Source organism: Gossypium hirsutum, chromosome D02 (assembly GCF_007990345.1).
Source record: "Gossypium hirsutum isolate 1008001.06 chromosome D02, Gossypium_hirsutum_v2.1, whole genome shotgun sequence".
In the NCBI taxonomy this organism is placed as follows: Eukaryota; Viridiplantae; Streptophyta; class Magnoliopsida; order Malvales; family Malvaceae; genus Gossypium; species Gossypium hirsutum.
In genome coordinates, this window is record NC_053438.1 from 37106452 (window position 1) to 37126910 (window position 20459).

General features: G+C 34.1%; 1 protein-coding gene across 1 annotated transcript; it reads left to right on the forward strand.

Moving 5' to 3' along the window:
* The first annotated feature begins 3021 nt into the window (after positions 1-3021).
* On the forward strand, positions 3022-12250 carry LOC107910182 (protein transport protein SEC23). The gene is made up of 12 exons (XM_016837961.2): positions 3022-4068; positions 4153-4326; positions 5087-5248; positions 5772-5914; positions 7108-7183; positions 7285-7457; positions 8119-8200; positions 8459-8536; positions 8893-9054; positions 9154-9417; positions 10461-10565; positions 11610-12250. Exons 1-12 carry the CDS (start codon positions 3325-3327, stop codon positions 11754-11756), a joined length of 2310 nt encoding a protein of 769 aa, XP_016693450.1. The 5' UTR covers positions 3022-3324; the 3' UTR covers positions 11757-12250.
* Positions 12251-20459: the final 8209 nt, after the last annotated feature.

The window sequence follows — 20459 nt, forward strand, 5'->3', positions numbered from 1 at the left end:
TATCACCAATTGTAAATTAGGAGGGTTTTAGTTGAGCCATAAAAACTAATAAGAGATCTAGTTTAGCCATAAAAAACTAGGGAGAAATGTTCTATTTAAGCCTTAAGAAAAAGATAGAGCTGTAAAGGTTATAGCTTCTCCTTGAAAGGTAACCATCTAGTAGTGAGTTAGTGAAAAACTAAGGTAATGGAGGTAGGCAATTGGGCCAGACCACTATAAATCAAAGTGTTCAAACTATTCTCCCTTGTTCTTTTATTTTAGAATACTTTGTAAAAAAGTTTTAAAATACCAATTCACCCCCTATAGATATTTTTGGGCCTAGCATTAAAATAACTTACTTTTGTGAGGAGGGTCATTGGTTGCTAGCATGGAACTGTTAGTTGCTACCAAAAATAAAATATTTCTTTTGGCAATGTTTGAAAAATTTTGTTCCAATGAGAGGTAGGCTTGCTAATTGAGGGGTTAATATTGCTACTACTTGCCCTTGATATGGAAAGTACAAATTGTTGGGTCATGTTTTAGTTTTATGTCTAGTAGCCTAAGCTGTCACACCCAAAAATATTAAAGGTTTGGCATAATGGAAATTCTGAGTACTTAATTAGAAAATTTTTTGTTTAAGAGGTTCTAGTGTAATCATGTGAACCTTAGGGTATGTTTGGGTAAATAGTTAGATTTTAAATTTAGTTTCGTCATATTAGAACTAAGAGTTTCTGTTAGTGAGAAATATTATGATTAATGATATTAATAATACTGATTGACTTGGGAGTAAGAGAAGCGATGATGGAAATACTATATATAGGAAAGATTCTTCATTCTGATATTCATTTTTTTGTTTTTCTATCTTATTCTTCTCTGGTTAATTTTGTAAGATAGGAAAACTAAGAAACAAGTTGCATAAAAGGAAGAATCTAATGTGTTAGCATAAATATTTGAGAACTTAGAAATCTAGTAATCCTTCTAACTCTTACATACCTTTTGATTTAAGAAAAAAGAAAGAAAGTCAAGGGATTCAACATAATTTATTTTGAACTGTGATGTTTAAGTCGTAGATATCATTTATAACTTTTCTACATGCATATGGATTAATTTTTCTTACATATGTATATCTTCATTTTGATCTTTATATGATTGTTATATTTAGCCAACTAAGAAATAAGAGGTCCAAGTGATAAAGAGAAGGCTAAGTAAGTGTAAGCTGTGTTAACTCAGGCATTTTGTTAGTTAGTTTCTAAACTCAAACGCTTTGTGGTAGTTACATATATATATCAGTATTGTCTTATCATGTTGTGGTTGACTTTATATTTTGCTGATGATGAGTTGAATAATCGTGGATGGTTTATATAAAGTATTGTTTTAAGTTGCATGTTCGATTATGCTTTTCAGTTCATTGTTGATAAACTTTCACCGGGAAAAATAAATATTGAGGAAGTTGGCATTGTCATGGTTTGCTAGATGCCATATTTGGTACAATATGTTGTGTTATAAATAAAATAATCAGTTGAATGCTTGTGATATGCTTTCCATAATTATGAATGGTATGAGGAGTGTGGAGGGTTGTTTTGGTGGATGAAAGATGAAGAAATGTCATGTTGTGCACTCTGTGCCACGTGTTATCTAGCATTGCAGAGGTTCGGGCGAATAGTATGGAGAATGTATATGCATGGTTTTCGGCTTTGTGGAGGTTCGATTGAATTGTATGAAGATATATCACAAATGAATATGATAACCTAATGTGGGTTCTATGTACGTATGAGACTCTGCGGAGTCTAAGGCTTTAGGCATCACATGTGTAAGTAAGTCCATGGTCATGGCATATAAAAGTTATGAAAGATATGAAAGTCTGCCGAATTTAACTGATAAGTTTTATGTTAAAGTTATATGTGAGATTTCGCCAAATGAAGTCCGTGACAAAGTTTGCTTGTATGAATCCGCTATGATTGTGAAGTTCTTCTATGAATTTGCATGTTTAAATATGCTTTATCTATGAAGTTTCTTCTATGAATTCGCATGAATGGACTGTTATATTTATGGATCTTTCTATACGAGCATGCATGTTTGAGTCTGCCATATTGTGAATATTCTTCTATGAATTCGCATTTATGAGTCGTTGTATCCATGAATCTTCTTCTATGAGTTCGCATTTAGAATCCACATTAAAGAGTCCGTAGGATTGTCTGCCAAGTTAATCCGAAATGACTCTCTCTCCATTTGGTGGGTTTATATTAAGATTTTACGCAACAAGTTTGTACGAAGAGACTATATCCTCACGATCTTTCACAGGGGGAATTCTCATGTATATTGTATTGCACCACTACGTGATTCATGCTCAAAGCTCAAATATAAGCTCTGGAAAATGATCTCACAAGTTTTAGCTAAGCAAGATTTGTGGCGAATCCTAAAAATTAAAGTAACTTATTTTAGAACTCACTAAGTTCCTTGTGAACTTACCATGTTTCTTTTCCTCATTTCACGTAACTTCAAATTGTTATTCTTGGGGAATTAATGAACTAAGCCAAAACCTCCAAAGCCTTGTGTGAGCATGACATCCTTTATTTTATAACATGTGTAGATATTGGGGTATCACGTGGTTTAAAATTTTCTTTTGTGCTTGTATAAGAACTTTTCAAATCTAGTTCAAAATGTAATTAAATTCACAAAATTAATTGGACGTATGATTATAAGAGATAAATTTTATGAGAAGTTGGTTTCATATTTTATGTTTTAACAGTAAAACCCTATAGATTTATTAATTGATTATTAAATTACTATAGCTTACTTTAAACGTTTTAAGAGTACTATAGCTTAGCTCAGGTGGTCGCATCCGATTATACGTTTGAGGTTCCTTTAAATGTTGTGATGTTGCTCGGGTGTAGAAGATAAGTTTGTTAGCTTAAATACAATTCGTACGAGTTTATATTTTGTTTAGTTTTAATAAATATTATAGGAGATGGGCCAGGACTAAACACGGTATGCAAACGTCACTTCTTAACCACTTGACGGTTATTTTATTTGAATTAGTATATAAGTGTAGATTTTTAAAAATTAGGTTTTCTTTTTATTTGAATTGGTATATTAGTATGGATAAGTGTAGATTTATTTCATTATTGTTCGATTTTATAATCCAATATTTGATCTTCCGGTGACCCCTTTCACTTCAGTTTCTCACGGGGTCGACATAAAATCAGGAAAACAAGCAAAAAGGAAATAAACCCTAAATTCTCATTCACTCACTCGGTTACTATTAAGTAAGAATCTGAAAAACCCTAGAACAATTAACCTTTCTGAATTTATCTGGTTCCAATTTGTTTTCAAACTTGTCGGATAATGGCGAACTCCGATCCCGAAGGGGTTGACGGCGTTCGGATGACATGGAACGTCTGGCCCCGCACCAAGCTTGAAGCCAGCAAGTGCGTCATTCCCTTGGCCGCTTCCATCGCACCGATCCCCCCTCACTCGGACATTCCTACTCTCCCTTACGCTCCTCTCCGCTGCCGGACATGTTCCGCCGCCCTCAACGCCTATTCGCGCGTTGATTTCCTCGCCAAGATCTGGATCTGTCCGTTTTGTTACCAGCGCAACCAATTTCCGCCGCATTATGCCATGATCTCCGAAACGAACCTGCCTTGCGAACTCTACCCGCAATATACCACCGTGCAATACACGCTTCAAACGAATCCCGACCCCAACAACCCTTCCAATGCTCCTCAATTGCAACCGGTTTTTGTTTTTGTGTTAGACACTTGTATGATCGAGGAAGAGCTAGTGTTTGCTAAATCGGCGTTGAAACAGGCTATTGGATTGTTGCCGGAACAAGCTCTTGTCGGTTTCGTATCTTTCGGGACTCAAGCACATGTCCATGAATTGGGGTTCACGGAAATATCGAAGGTCTATGTTTTCAAGGGGAGTAAGGAGATTTCCAAGGAGCAGGTTTTGGAGCAATTAGGCCTCCCTGCTGCTGGGCGGCGGTCAACGGCTGGATATCCGAAAGGACTTCAAAATGGATTTACGAATACAGTTGTTAACCGGTTTTTATTGCCCCCTTCTGATTGTGAATTCACGCTCAATTCAGTGCGTTTTGATTTATTTGTTGTAGGAATTAGTTTTTCCAATGTTTGAATTCCTTTATTTAGTGGTCGGTTGATTTCAATGTAGCTCTTGGATGAGTTGCAAACGGATCAATGGCCCGTACAAGCGGGACACAGGGCGTCTAGGTGCACTGGAGTGGCCTTAAGTGTTGCAGCAGGATTGCTTGGGGCCTGCTTGCCTGGTACTGGTGCTAGGATTATTGCTTTGGTTGGTGGGCCATGTACTGAAGGACCAGGCACGGTAATGCCATTAAATTTTTTGTTTAGCTTCTGAACTTTCACGCGTTCCACAACTTAATGAAATGAAGTATTTATGTTGCTGGTGGTGAGGCATTTGCCATTCGTTTTCTTATGAATGGCATTTAATTTTTGGGATGGTACACCAACAATATGTCATGGTTGAGATGGGTATGGTTTGTCGTGATTAGCATGAACTTTATTTTTCCCCCAATTTTGAATGTTTCTGTTCACTCCCACACACTAATATATAGGTGCATTTTTCTTCTCTCTATGGTTAAAACTATTATTTCCCTAAAAATGATGTGAAGTTTCTGTCTCATGTTTCTTTGGGGATGATATTTGATAAAAGTTGCAGGCAATATAAACAAGCAAACTGGCTCTGTAATTACTTTGTTTAGAGGTCATGTTTTTGTTAACATTGAGTGTGTGTGCATTTACTTTGTGCAATTGTTTTAAAACAGAGATTCTATTTCATTAATGTTATTCCTGTTAACTACCTTCTTTCTGTCTCCGACCCTTTGACGAACTTTTGTGTTAACTTTATAGTTACGTAGATCTTGTCCCCTGAATATTTACTTTTTCTTTGGTGCAAGATGAATGTCGGTCTTAAATACCTTGTTGTTGTAGGAATGATTCATACACAACTGTGATTGAATTGAGAAAATGGAGATTGAAAAGATATTGATTTGAGCATTGCTCCTGATTTAATTTGTATTTCTTGGCTGTCATCAAAATGATACTGGTTTATGTGATTTTTGTAGATTGTATCCAAAGACTTGTCAGAACCTGTACGTTCACATAAAGATCTTTTTAAGGATGCTGCACCATATTTTAAGAAAGCAGTCAAATTTTATGATAGTCTTGCAAAACAACTGGTCGACCAGGGTCATGTTCTTGACCTTTTTGCATCTGCACTTGATCAGGTCTGTCTTGTCCACCTTTTAAGTTCTCTAATGAATCTGTCATTCTGTCTCTATGCAGATCTAGATTGATTTGCTTCTATATGCTTAAGTCATATTTTCAATGTGCCCACTTTCATCTTCTGTCCTCTCTGGTTAAACGTTGTATGACTCTCTTAATAAGGATGGATTCATTTGCAATTTTTTTCTCCTGCCTTCTAACTTATACTATGGATTAAAGAACCCGTTGAAGCTGATGGGGTTTAGGACCTAATTTATTTGGAAACCTTAAGTATCCTATATAATTTAAAATTTACACATTAGATAAAATTGTGGAAATCTGAGGACATGACTTTAATTTTGCCATTTTTTTTCAATTGGTGGCTTGTGATGAATGCCTTATTTTGCGGAAAACTGTGGATGCTAATATCTAGTCCACTTACCATTGGTACTAACCTTTTAGTTTAATGACAATTCCTATTGAGATTAACATTCTTCAAAATGTAAATTGTACATAAATATGTTATGTCTTTTTGTGTGTTCTTAGGTTGGAGTTGCTGAAATGAAAGTTGCAATTGAAAGGACAGGTGGACTTGTTGTTCTAGCTGAAAGTTTTGGTCATTCTGTATTCAAAGACTCTTTCAAGCTTGTCTTTGAAGATGGGGAACAGTCTCTTGGCCTATGTTTTAAGTTAGTTCTTGTGCCACATCTAAGCTTCTTGTTCAACTTTGAGTTTACTTTTTTCTTATTCATGCTGTTATAAATAACTATATAGTTGCATTCTTAATTGGTAAATTCACATTTTTATTCCAGTTCTAGTTGTCCTTGTGTTATTTGTTGGAGTTCTAGATGCACCCATATCTTAGTTGTGGCGCCATTCTGCACTAGGTTATGCTACTGTTAGAGAATGTAAAATTTTTACATACCTTGCTGAACTTGCAATTAAACAGAGAACAAATTTATCAAATGTCAGAAAGCTGCATCTGTGAAAATGATTAAACGCCAGTATTCTATGTTGGCATAATTATGTTGGCTTAATTAGTCTTCCTAAAGGTTTCAAAGGTGAGTGCTTGCATTGTTGAAAGTAGTACAAGTATTACAGTGCAGCAATGGGAGTGTCCTTGCTGATTTCTGTTAAATTTCCTGATTTTGAATTGAACATTGATTGCCATAAATGAACTATCTCCCTCCTATGGTTACCCGTTAAATTACTTTAGCTTTAATTTTGCTATTGCTTTAGGTTAATTTTTGTATCTGCATGCGTTATCTGTAACTTATCTTTGGCTGTGGTTTGGAGACCCAGAAATATCATCTTAACTTTAGTTTAAAATTCAAACTCATTCTTTGGTGGACTACGAACAATAAGAAAGTTCCTCTCTTTCTTAGCATAATATGGGAAAAGCTGAAAGAGTGGTTATGAACTTAAGAATTTTTAGTGAAGGATGGGTTTCCGGTTAGGAGGTGCACCAAAGATCATCGCGAGTAATTTCTCTTTGTCATACTGATGGATGAGATAATGGAAGACATATTAAATATCTTGGTGTATATGCTAATTGTGTATGATTATGTATTGGTTGACCAGATCAAAGGGTATAAGGTAGGGGTTCAAGTTGATGTTGCATGGGGTGAAAGGTTGAAGGGGATGATATATAAAAGAAACTCAAGTGTGAAGGTGATAATTATTTGGAACTATTAGAAGAGGATGGTGGTGGATAGGAATAATTGGAGGAGGATTCAAGTGTACGATGTAAATGATTCCATGTCTTAGTTCTTGTAGCTGACCACAAAAATATTGGGATATTGGGATATTGGGATTAAGGTTTATTGGTTATTAATTTCAAACTCATTCTAAGCTCATCTTTTCTTTTTAATTTTTCTTTCAGTGGCATGCTTGAGATAAGTTGTTCAAAAGAGATCAAGGTTCAGGGAATCATTGGACCTTGCACATCATTGGAGAAGGTTGGTCCATTTAACAATCTAATAACATCTCTTGCTCTAAACTGCAGATTCAATCTACTTGTATTTATGGAGATTTAAGCTGATTACAATGACTGTTGCAGAAAGGACCTAATGTTTCTGACATGGTCATTGGGGAGGGTAACACTACAACATGGAAAATGTGTGGCCTTGACAAGAGTACTTGCTTGACAGTTATATTTGATCTTTCATCAACTGATCAATCAAATGTTCCAGAAACTGTGAATCCACAGTTCTATTTGCAGTTTCTAACAAGGTTTGCTGCATAAACTCCTTGAAAGGCTCCTTTTTATTTACCTTAACATAAATATACTTGATTTCTTTCCTTGCTTTGTTCCTTTAGTTATTTGATCAGCCTTTTTAAAGCATGCACCTAGATGTTGCACATTAGCGCTAAATGACAAAAGCGCTTCACACCCTTTTAGGCAAGATGCATCTGATCAAGCACACACTTTTGTGTGCTTTGGCATGCTTTTTTATAAGGTAGTAGGTGTTCCCCCCCCCCCTCCCCAAAAAAAAAACTGCCTGATTGAAGTTCTTAAATTCTTTAATTTTTCATTAACTTTTACCTTTTATAGTGAAATAATGGGACAATTTCAAACTTTCTTCGCTTCATGTTTTAGTGTTAAACAAGGTAATCATGCATATAGAAAAAAGAAAAAGTTATATGTTTTGTTGTATAAATTGGAGTAGTGTTTATTATAAGGATTATATATGTTAATCTTATTTTACACGCTGACATGCTTTCTCTGTCTAATACACGCATACAAAAACACACTCATTCTGGCTTGTTTCTCTTAGGTGAGAAGCTTTTTGTGCCTTGCGCCTTGGGCCAATATAAGTGTTAATGCACCTGTTGCATGCCTGCTCCATTGACTAAAATGAATTTGATTGTGATATTGTTTATCTAATTGCAGTTATCAAGACCCTGAAGGTAAAACACTTATTCGAGTTACGACTGTGACAAGACAATGGGTAGACATTTCTGTTAGTACTGAGGTTAGTATAGATTCTCTCATTTTTGTACCTATGATTGTTTAATTAATTGTCTAAAACAATTAAGCATACCCTTTCTCCATTTCTTCTATTTTGTGTTATATTAAATATGTCCCATTTGGTCATATTTAAGAGGTTTTGTCCCCCTGGGATGTTGATGTCATTACCATGTGTCTTGGTCTGAATATTTGATCGATCATGTCTGTTTGAGAAATTTTTTGAAATTAGTTTAAGCTGACTGCCAATGTCTCTCCATTCTAGGAATTAATACACGGTTTTGATCAAGAGACTGCAGCTGTTGTGATGGCACGAATAACTTCCCTGAAAATGGAGACAGAGGTAATTTAAAATGTCTTGGATTCTTTTTGTCTAGTTTTCCTGTATTTCTTATTAGGATGTATTCACTGTCGGCCTATATTATATAGCTGATACTTTCTGCTTAGTTCATTATGCTTTTGTTTATCTAATATTCTCCACTGTTATTATATATTCCATGCTATGGATAAGAACTTCCTCTTAATGCTTTGCCCTATGTTGAGTGGTTCTCTTCATTTGCTTTTCTCCTACCCCCAGATTTCCCACTAGTTATATTTTCTATCTATTATTTTTTTGCTCCTTGCCAATACAATGGCACATTTAACTGTTGCTTGTGTCACACTTTTTAATAATTATTATGGCTTTTTTGTTTCATTTAGGAGGGGTTTGATCCTACAAGGTGGTTAGATCGGAATCTCATTCGATTTTGTTCCAAATTTGGCAACTACCGGGAGAACGATCCATCATCTTTTTCATTAAACCCTTGCTTTTCTTTGTTTCCTCAATTTATTTTCAATCTACGGCGGTCACAGTTTGTACAGGTAATTGCTTCTTTGTTTCTAATTTCCAGCCTTTTTATAATATTTAATCAACCTATGTTTATATACGAGGTTTTTTTTCCCATTCCTTTTGTGTGGCAGGTTTTTAACAACAGTCCTGATGAAACTGCATATTTTCGCGTGTTATTAAACAAGGAAAATATTACTAATGCAGCTGTTATGGTTCAACCATCATTAATATCATATTCGTTCAACTCACCACCCCAGCCAGCATTATTAGATGTGGCTTCGATTTCTGCTGATCATATTCTCTTGCTGGATTCATATTTCAGTATTGTTGTTTTCCATGGTATGACAATAGCACAGTGGCGCAACATGGGTTTCCAGAATCAACCTGAACATCAGGTATGTTTGTTCATGTTAAATCTGGAGCTTAATGTAAAAGGTTTTTATAGTATCATTACATTCATAATGTGCAAAAATGATTTTCAGTAAACATGCCTGATGTTGGGCTTCTTTTAACATTAAGATAATAAATTTGATCACTGAGTTCAAGATAAGCTGGAGCTGTAGGATATCTGATTTTGATGCCTCTCTAAGCCATAAATAATATTTTATTATTCTTGTGCTGATATTACTATGCCTACGAGAATTTTTATTCTAAACTACTGACAGTCTACAGAAGAAAACCCCTTATACCACCACCTTGTAGCTCAGAAATGGGAACTACAAGGTTAATCATAATGGTATTTGTTAAGATGTCTGAATTTCTCTAAATTGGAATATGCTTTGTTGGAAAAGGCTGGTGCATGGTTGTGTTTGTTGAAATGACTTGTCATTGTATATTGGACCACTTTATAGGATTAGTGAAGTGTTTTATGGATATTTTATGATGTTTCGTTTTCTAAAGCTAAGTTATCATGCATATTATGTTTATCTGGCAATGTTTTACTCTAAACACTAGGAAGTGGATGCCAATAAGATAGCTCTATTTTACCAGGCAATTGGCTTTTTTTAACCGTTAGTTTTATTTTACCAGGCAATTGGCTTTTTTTATCCTGGTTCTATTATTACTGACTTAAGAACTTTCACTGGTAATTTTTGTATTTGCTACTGACGTTCTCAAATTCATGTTGTGGTTTATAACCTAGTTGCTGTTTTTCAATATCAATTTTTAATGTCCTTATTTTTGCACCTTTTATTCTGGAGAGTTAAAATTTGTCTTACAGAAGAACATGGGGCCCTTTTTCCTGGGACGAGAGAAATAGTTATGGCATATTTATTTTTCTATTTTTTGATCTCTGAATTACAATATTGTATCAGATCGTCAGGAATATGCCTGTTCTTCAATGAAGTCTTCAATACTGCTATAGTTCTATAGTTTACCACCCAATTTCTAAGTTACTGTAGTCTATGATTCTATTTTCTAAAGCTATACTTTTCAACAGGCATTTGCACTTCTTTTGGAAGCACCCCAGGTTGATGCCCAAATTATTATTCGGGACCGCTTTCCTGTCCCCAGATTGGTTGTATGTGATCAGCATGGATCCCAGGTGAGCAACTTTCCTTAAAACTGATTCTTACTGGAGATATCAAAATGTGTCCTTAATTTACCCTTGTGAATTTCATCTTTTTTAAATAGATGCCAAGTATCACTTTAATCTGAATTATTCTTTAATTTTTCATCTCAATTATTCTTAAATTCTGCAAATCAATCTTTTAGAAAATCGAGTACATTTGTGAACTGTTTGTACCAAATTCTCATAAGCTTGATTATTCAGCATTTCTGGTTCATAGTATCTTCTGTGGGTTTAGCTTTGATAGATTTCTTCCCCCTGCTTTGACATGATCATATTTCGGTCATCTCCACCTTTCCTTCGGTCCAAGGTTTAATTGGGTAGAAGCATATGGCTATCTTAATATTTCCTTATATAATTGTTGTTTTTTGATACTTTAACTCTTCATTTTTAGTAAGGTTACATGTGTTTGATGTGACTCAAGATGTTGGTATAAGGATTTGAGTATGGGCCACCAAATACATGGAAAACGTTGAACAATTGAATAACATTCACCCTGACCCAAATCGGGGTAACATAGGTTGTTTCATATTTATAGGGAATTTGATCAGGCTAGCAATAGATTACGGATTGTACCAAGTTTTTAGTTTTATTTTTCTTGGCTTATGGATTGTGTTCCTAGTTTATAATACTCGATGCAAATATGTTCCTATATTTGTTATTGCTGTCTTGGGCTGAGCTATCCTTTTTCCTTAGGACAAGTATCACTTTTTAGGTACACTAATCATTCACTATTTAGCAACAGTATAATGTGGCTGCATGCTTTGATCAAGTTCTGGTGTTCCATGTTGAACTTCTTGTAGACAATGTAACTGTTGGGTCTGAATCAAAAACAATAGAGGGGTATCATGTTTGTGTCTTTGCCACATTTGAGTGCGTTAACTGAACTTCTGCACTTGGCCTATGAAACCAATTCTCTATTTTACCTTAGAGGCTTAAACAGGAACTGATTTTGTGTGTAAAATAAATAGCACTTTTTGACATTACTGAGCAGCTTGCTTATTTATGTTTGTTTTGCAGGCAAGATTTTTATTGGCAAAGTTGAACCCATCAGCCACATACAATAATGCCACCGACATAGCTCCAGGATCAGATATTATCTTTACAGATGATGTAAGCTTACAAGTCTTCTGTGAGCATCTTCAGAGATTGGCTGTGCAATCTTGATTGTAGAAGCTAGTCCAAAGGCTTGGGTTTTCAGAATGGGAAATTCCCTCGTTTTGAGTTATATGTTCTCTCTCACATCCTCAGTCTGATTAGGTTCTTTTCCTTTCTTTCCATCAAAATCTCATGAAGCAGATTTGAAAAAGAAAAAAAGAAAAATAAGAATAGCTCCATATCATTCTTTGGGGCTGCGGGGAATGTATTTGCTTTCATGAACAGATACGACAATGGACCCAACAAAGAGGTAAGTCGAGTCTAGTTTTTTGACAATTTTAGGGAAAGTAAGGTATGGTTGAGGATGTAATTTTGAGGATCCCTGTTTCAGTACCAGCAATGTCAATTAGGGTTCTTTTGTAGCGTGTACTGAATTTCAGGTCATATATACACTGGTTAGGGTTAAGACTCCATTTTTATGTTTTGAGGTTGAGACCTTAGTTAACGTTTGGTCGTTTTGTTTGTTTATATAAATATACATATACGTATATAAATTCGTTTCATCCCATACTTCCAAAATTCAAATTATTCTACTTTTATGTAAAAAAAATTATTATTGATTTTTCTTGTCTTGAAGTTGAGGAAAAACGAAACAAATAAAGGACTAGAAAAGAACTACTTTGTGATAACAGATCTTTTTGTGCAAGATTCTCTACACTTTGAGGTGAGGCCAACAGTGATACCATTCAAAACCTAATCTATGTCATGAAAATGGTATGCGGCACTCAAATTTAAGATTATAGTTAAATTTCTTGTGCTATACTCAGATTCAATTTACCACATTATTAAATTATTGAGATAAATGTTAAAATTATAAATTATTTTTAATATAATTTGTAATGTTATGCATTAATTTTATTTTGGTTCTTTTGTATACATCAAATTTTAATTTTGGTTTAATTTTTACATTTCATTAATTTCGTTATTTGTGACAAATTTTCATTAAATTATTTATAAATTGTTGATGACATTTTATTAAGCTGAGAAAACAAATGAATTTAAAATATTTCCTCATAGATTAAAAAAAATAAACACATTTGAGAAAGAATTTATTATTTCTCTTAGGAAATTTGTATTTTTTTATTTATAATATAGGTGGAAATAATTTAAATTTGTTTGTTTGTTTGTTTGTTTAACCTAATAAAATGTCATGTCAGTAATTTGCACATAACAAAAAAACATGCGACATAGATAATGAGGTTACTGTAATGTGAAAATCGAAAAAAAATTAAAGCTTGATGTACACAAATGTATCAAATTAAAGTCTGTGTATAATTTTGAAATTATATCAAAGTTTATGTATAATTTTGGTATTTATTCTTTGAATTATTTGTTAAATTCAAGTCCATTGTAATATTGTTTTGTTACACAACTAATTTCAAAATGTCACACCAACTGATTTGACAAAAGATTTTAATGGTCATAACACTTGATGTAAATTTTTAAATGGAAAAAATGGAGAGAATGTATTGACTCAAATTCTCATGGTATCAAAAAAATACAGTTTTGGAATTCAATTTTTATTACCGAGTCCGTAAATATAAATAGGAATATTTACGGAGTTAATATTAGAATATAATAAAATTCGGTTAAGTAATTTAGCTAAAAAAATAATTAATTAAAGCTCATATATTAAATTGTAAAAATCCAATCGCAATTGAGTTTTAATTAAGAAAAAGCTTGGAGATCTAAATGGCAATTATCTCAATGACCAAAATAGTAAATAAAGTAATATTAAATAGTGGATGATGGTGGTGGATGCCATTAAATTTAATTAAGGGATAATTAATGTATAATTAAACTAGATTAATTATAACTTAATCCTAGTATATAAACAAAAGTAAGTGGCTTAGAAACAAAACAAAGAAAACTCCAATTTTGGAGCTTGAACAATCGACCAAATTATTATATTTTCAGTATTAGTATCTTAGGATTAAAATTTAATAAAAATAAGTATTTTTAACACATTTTTGAGTGTTGATAACCTATTAGGCCAACACGGGCCTTAGGTAGGTTTAATTTGGGTATTTAACTGTGCAGGAGGCTTAATTTTAGGCCCAATTGACTTAGGAACTTGGGGTGAGTGATGCACAAGCTTCCCGGGCCGTGAAAGCATGAGAAAAACATTTTAAGCCACACAATACCTTACATGGCGCGACACGCAATGTTTGTGTTGCAACACGTAGCCTTGTGTTGAGCCACAACAACCCTATGTTGAGCCATATCAACCTGTGTTTAGCCATAAAGCCTGCATGTGGGCTACAAGAAAGGATGACGTCGGCAACCATGTTTTGGCAGATTCCTAGAGATTTTATTTCTTACTTGTTGATCTGCTACAAATTGATATGGAAAATTAGGGTTTCCTGGTATGCTTAAGGAACTATTATTGAGCAAAATAGTGTCTTTGGCATAGTTTTTCATTACTTTTAGATTTTAAGTTAATAAGTTAAAACGTCTTGTTTTTGCTCATTTTGTGACTCAATTTGGAAAATAGTATTGTTGGAGGGGCCTAACATGTGACTGAGTGGTGTAGGGACGTGTTGGATGTTAGAAATGAGCAAGAATGGCACCCAAGGAAATGGTCTCATGATATCCACACCTTGGAATCGTGATACCTCCAACAATATGGAAGATTGGAGACACCCTTTAGTGTTATCGCGATATCCGCTTTGGGTATGACAATATCCACCTTTCTAAGAAGACCCTTAGGCTCGACACTGCCCGAGGTATCACGATACTCACTTCTGGGTATCACAACATCAACATCATCAAGGGGACAAAATTTGAAAAAAGGGTCACCCAAGGCCCATGTAGAGGCATTTTGGCAATAAAAACTCAACAAAAGACGGTTTGAAACAGCTAAAATACGGTAAGGAGGTGAGAGACACACATTAGCTTAGTTTTAGGTTTAGTTTTCTTTTAGTTTTTTACACTTTTTCTAGGGTTTTCATTTTCTCTTCTTCTTTCTTAGTTTAGAGCTTATTTTTTTTGCATTTACTTCTTGTTCTTGATGTTCTTAGTGTCAGTTAAGTTAGTTATCACTATAGCTTAGGTTTATTTACCCTTTCAGTCCTGTACCATTGTTGTAAGACATTTTTAGCTTTAGTTTAATGTATTCTAGTTTCTTTTACTTTAAATCTGTTAAAGTTAGTTCTTTTTATATTTATTGCTTTAGGTTTTCTTGTTGAATGCTTTTAGTTTCATGTTCTTTAAGTTTTGTTGCATAAAAATCTCAACTTTTATATTTTTCTTAAGCTTTACTTTAATGGCTATTTTGTTTTTCATTTCCATGTTTATCCTCTTTATTTTCAGCATGAGTAGCTAAACCTAAAATGAGGTTAGTTGATGGAGATGTGGGAAACTGGTTTTGGAATAAGGACTAAATCATAATAAGTTGGACTAAATCAATAGACCTAAAAACTTAGGAAGTAATGCCCTTAAGGGAATATCTAGGCAAGTGTGTAACGCCCTAAACCCAATCCGATAAACCAAACCCGAATATTAGGGGTCATGCCCTATTACGAATGTAACTTAACCTTTTTACTTAATTAAAAATTTCCATTATTGACTATTACATAGTTTCACTTCAAATCGAATTCTCTATGTATGTAAAATGAATGGTTATAGGTTTGATGCATGGTAATTAAATTATAATGATATCTATGTTTTCAATTTCGTGCTAACATAAGTACCTTAATTAAAAAATTTGCAAACATGAGTTCATTCTTTGATCATGCCACTTAACTCGATCTATAAGCATAATAGCCCTAATTACCACTTCTAGGCGTAGTCCTGACATTTTCCTTCCAAGCGCAGACTCATATTAGCTAACTTGAAAACACAATACACTGAAGTAAGTTCATAAGAAATTAGTGAGGGGAAACTTTATTTACCTTAATAACAATACTTATCCTTTGTGACAGATGAAACATCCTATCAATCTTATCGACCACGACCCTTATACTATATATCTTCTGAGTACCTTTGCACAATCTATCCTTCGTACATCACTTTCCTACTTTCATCTAATCCTTCATATATTTATACCAGTTTCCTTTCCAGAGATCTGCACATCTATTACGTTATTGCCTTTACCTGATTAATTCTGAACGAACGTATTATCACAATCGTGCATAAACACGTCATAGATGGAAAAGACCTCCTTCGAGCTTGTAGAGAGTCAAATCCTTATTTAGACCTCCCTTTAAGTATTACCTGGTATTTTCTTACGATTCCTCTACTCATTATTTTTAATCGATTCATGGTCGTAACTAGTTCTAAACATAAAGTTGATAGATACTTTGGGCACGCTGAAATTACTAACACACTCATGGGTCCTAATAACCAATCTTTTACTCAGAAAGATTCTTCCGATGGAAACTCATACACTCCACTATCTCCTTGATTCATCTTCTTTGCTTTCTCCTTATCTTCATATGGTCTTTACCTTGAATTATTCAACTACCGTAATCCATTCCAATCTTTATATTTGTACTCTAGGGCCATACAGAATATGCCATAAGAATTATACATCCTGTAATCATCGTATGGATTACCTTTCCCATTTCACCACAAAATGTTTCCTTCAATCGTTTCTACGAATACATTAATTTCAGAGTTCGCCAAAAGTTTGATTACTTTAGAAATCCCCACATACACTGTTCCTTCAGGGTTCATTACCCTTACCTTACCTTTAGAGTTAGCCGTATATATATATTTATTGTTCTTTCAGAGTTTATTGTACATATTATGCTTTCAAGGAACCATACATGTAACAACCCGTTTTTCAGTGGTGACAAAATAGTGGTTTCGGGACCATAAATTTTTGTCGTGCAGGCCCGAAATTTTATTTGTAGAATATTTATGGAGTCATTAGAGTCGTATTAAAATTTGGTTAAGAAATTTTAACATTTAGATAGCTAATTAAAGAAAAAGAGTAAATTGTAAAATATGCAAAACTTAGTAAATATTGCATTTAAGTGATTAAATAGTTTAATTACTAAATTAGGAAGAACTTATGTAGCAATTAGTCCCTAGTTATTAATGTTGGACGACATTAAGAATGAAAATGGTAAAAATAATGTATAATTAACGGCAAAATTGTAAATAAAGTAAAATTAAATAAAACAAATTGAAAAGTGAGGTTTTTCTTCTTCATTTCCTCACCTCTTTGCCGAAAACCACCATTGAAGACCTAGGGAGCTTCGGTTATCTTTTGGATTTGCATGGGATGGGAATTGACCTGTTTTCTTGTAAGTTTTATGTTTTGTGATTGTTGTAACTAGGTCCAGCTAGCCCGTACCTTTGTTTTTGAATCTGTTAAAAATTTTGGAAGTTACCATTGATGAATATTGGTTGTTTGTGATGATAGTTATATGCTTGAAGCTTTGATTATGGTCTTTGGTTGTTTTGTAAAGTGATTTTAGTTAGTTTTTCTTATTAAAGGATTAAATTGTTAAAATGTTAAAATTTCTAGGTTTAATGGTGAATAAGAGGTGTTTTATGGACTATTTAGATGCCTTGAATATTCGGCTATAAATTTTTTACTTGATAAAATGGTCAAATTGATGATTTTCGGGTTAAGGGACTAAATTGCATAAAATGTAAAAGTTTGGAGAAATTGTGTAATTTTCTAAAATAGAAGAGTATAAAATGTAAAGTAAATTGGAATATGAAATTTAAGCTAATAATTGGGAATTTTATATTTTATATCAAGATCCTATTGATTTACGTGAAAAAGAGAAAATTACGGAATAGTCCTTGAACTTCTGTAACTATTACAACTTAGTCCAGGTAAGTTTGTACAATTTATAATTCAATATCTATATGAATTGTATGATGATATAATATGATATAATGGATATTAATTGTTTAATGATGAAGTAAAGTTGTTTGAGAAAATGTTATTGAATTTCGACATGTGGGTCGGATGAACTCGGGATAGAGTACAATGTAATAATAGCGTGTTATGCGAGGTTTGGAGTGGAGATTGATGAGGTGTGGTTCATATATTTTTCTTGAGTATACCGAGGTTCAACATTTATTGTGAACCCTCGTGTTATACTATCTTGTTCTGGCGTGTTATGGGAACGGATGTATAGTTCTTCGGAGCATTTGGCGTCTGAGCATTTGGCGTGTTATCGGTTGGATTAGCTCTTTGGAGCACTTGGCGTGTTTTCGGTTGGATTAGCTCTTATGAGCGTTTGGCATGTTTCAGGTGGATTACTTGTGTACTCATATATGTAAGTCGTTCATCAGATCGTAAATTATTGTGCTATAAATTATTTAATGATTTTGAATGGCATAGCATGTATTTGACTTCTTGAATTGACTTCATTGTGAATATATATATTTTCCCGGAAATTACCATTTGAACTTTGAGCTGAATTATGTAATTCACCAATTCGACTTTGTGGATGGTAGGAAACACTTGTTGTTGAGTTATTTTTTATTTAAATTGTTGTATTTATTTCGGTAAGATTTATTGTTTCTGTACGTCAAACTTACTAAGCTTTAATGAGCTTACTTGTGTAAATTTCTGTTCTTGTAGATACTTTTGAAGGTTGGACGGTCGGATCAACACTCAAGTTACACTATCCATCCATTTTCGGTAGTTTTTGGAACATTATTTTGGATTATATGGCATGTATAGACTTGATTTGACCTTACTTTTGTTTTGGTATGTATATATGTAAAGAATTAACCTAACTGCAAATTGATAACATGAACACCGTTACATGATTTTGATGTTTGCTTGGCAAAAGTTTAGATAATGACTTGCTATGGAATGTGAATGATGGAATATGTTTTTGAGATAAACTTGTAGTATATGTATCACTAAGAGGTCTATTTGATTTACGGTGATTTGAGGTGCCTATGATAGGTATATTGGGTAAAAGTTAAGTTGTGTGAATTGGCATGTTTTGGATGATGATTTATATTGTTGTTTAAGTGTGTACTTATGGTACTATCGAGGGTACATTGGTTAGGCACTTAATATGGTTAATTTAGCATGAACTGAGCTTGTTTAATGTCATTTTGAATAGGTCTAATGGTTGGTAAATGGATTTCTTAGGGTCCAAGAAATCTTGAAATGATAAACTTGACATTTAAGGTTCATTTAGGTACACACGAGTTGGGACACACCCATGCCTCTGACACACAGCTGTGTGTATTAAGTCAGTGTGTTACATGGCTTAGCACACGACCTGTGACATGACCGTGTGGCCCAACTTAGTGAGTTACACGGACAGTGACACTAGTTGAGATACGGCCGTGTGTCCCTATTTCAAAAGTTATACGGCCTAGGGAATTCCACATGGCCGTGTGTCCCTTATTTTTTGAAAATTTTCATATTTTCTTGAAATTTTCTTATTTGTTTTAAATTAATCTCGAATTACTTCTAAGCTATTTTTAGGGCCTTGAAGGATTGATTTAGGGACAAAATGCATGTGATTGGTTGGTTTTTATTAAGATTAATCTATTTAATAATATGATGTTAAATGTTTTACAATTGATCAGTAATGCTCCATAACCTTAATCTGGCAACAGAGACAAGTTAGGGTGTTACAATACACATCATTCCTTCATAGATTGCCAAGAATTCCTTTCCTTTCATTCAGGGTTTGCCACCAAGACACTCCCTTCAAATGGTTGCCACAAGAGCCATCCTTTAGATTGTGCCACGAAAGCATTTCTTCCATTTTTCGTCACAAGGTTTCCTTTATTCAGATTGCCACAAGGGCTTCCTTTACATGGTTAGCCACAAAGGCTTCCTTTACATGGATAACATCAAAGGCTTCCTTTACATGTATAGCCACAAAGGCTCCCATTACAGAGATTGCCACAAAGGCTTTCTTTTCAAATATGCCACAAAGGTTTTCATTTCATATGTGCCACAAAGGCTTCCATTTTAGGTATGCCACAAAGGATTCCATTTCAGATATTCGCCACAAAGGCTTTCCTTTCAGAGGTCTGCCATAAAGGCATTCCTCTCAGAGGTTTGCCACAAAGGCTTTCCTTTTCTGGTGTTTTCACTATAAGGATTTTCCTGAACTCACATTATGCAAGGTTTGCCCCTCATCGTTTGGGTCACGCAAAAACCTCATTAGGTAATAAACTTCCTTTAGTTCTTTCCATATGGCGCCATAGCCCAGCTATGATCTTACACGATATGGTGTCATGGCCCATGGATTTGTCATTTTTCAGAGAATTGTGTTTAAAGTCTCAATGGAATCCTTTAGATGACTCCATGGAGATAGACATAGACTTATCATGCATCGACTCACTCATAACTGACAACATTCTTTAGCATGTTTTCAACTCACACATATACATTCTGATCTTTCATAAGCAATCATCCTTTAACCTCAAGATTTATATTGCATGCTTAGATCTTTAAAATTTCATGCAATCCATACACACAAGGTCCATAAAACATTCATCGTCATACCATGCTTATCTAGCTTCAGTTTCATGTTTCAGTCACTTTTCACGAAGGTTTCTAGAACACACAACATACATGCAAGAGTTGGCTTAGAGACTCACCTGATAACCTCGAAGGGCAGCTTAGACTCCAGATCCCGCGCTCAGTAAGATACTACAACAACCATTGCCTCATACAATAGAAGATCACCATTAAAACCCATCAGAGTAACTTTTACAATCATTTCAAACCTAAATAACCCATAAAAAAACCTTAATTCTTCAGGT

Excerpts from the sequence above, each read along its gene's own strand:
- LOC107910182 (XM_016837961.2), top strand. The coding sequence starts at position 3,325 with ATGGCGAACTCCGATCCCGAAGGGGTTGACGGCGTTCGGATGACATGG. Across the intron at positions 7,184-7,284 it reads CTTGCACATCATTGGAGAAG|AAAGGACCTAATGTTTCTGA; the intron begins GTTGGTCCATTT and ends TGACTGTTGCAG. Across the intron at positions 10,566-11,609 it reads GTGATCAGCATGGATCCCAG|GCAAGATTTTTATTGGCAAA; the intron begins GTGAGCAACTTT and ends TTTGTTTTGCAG.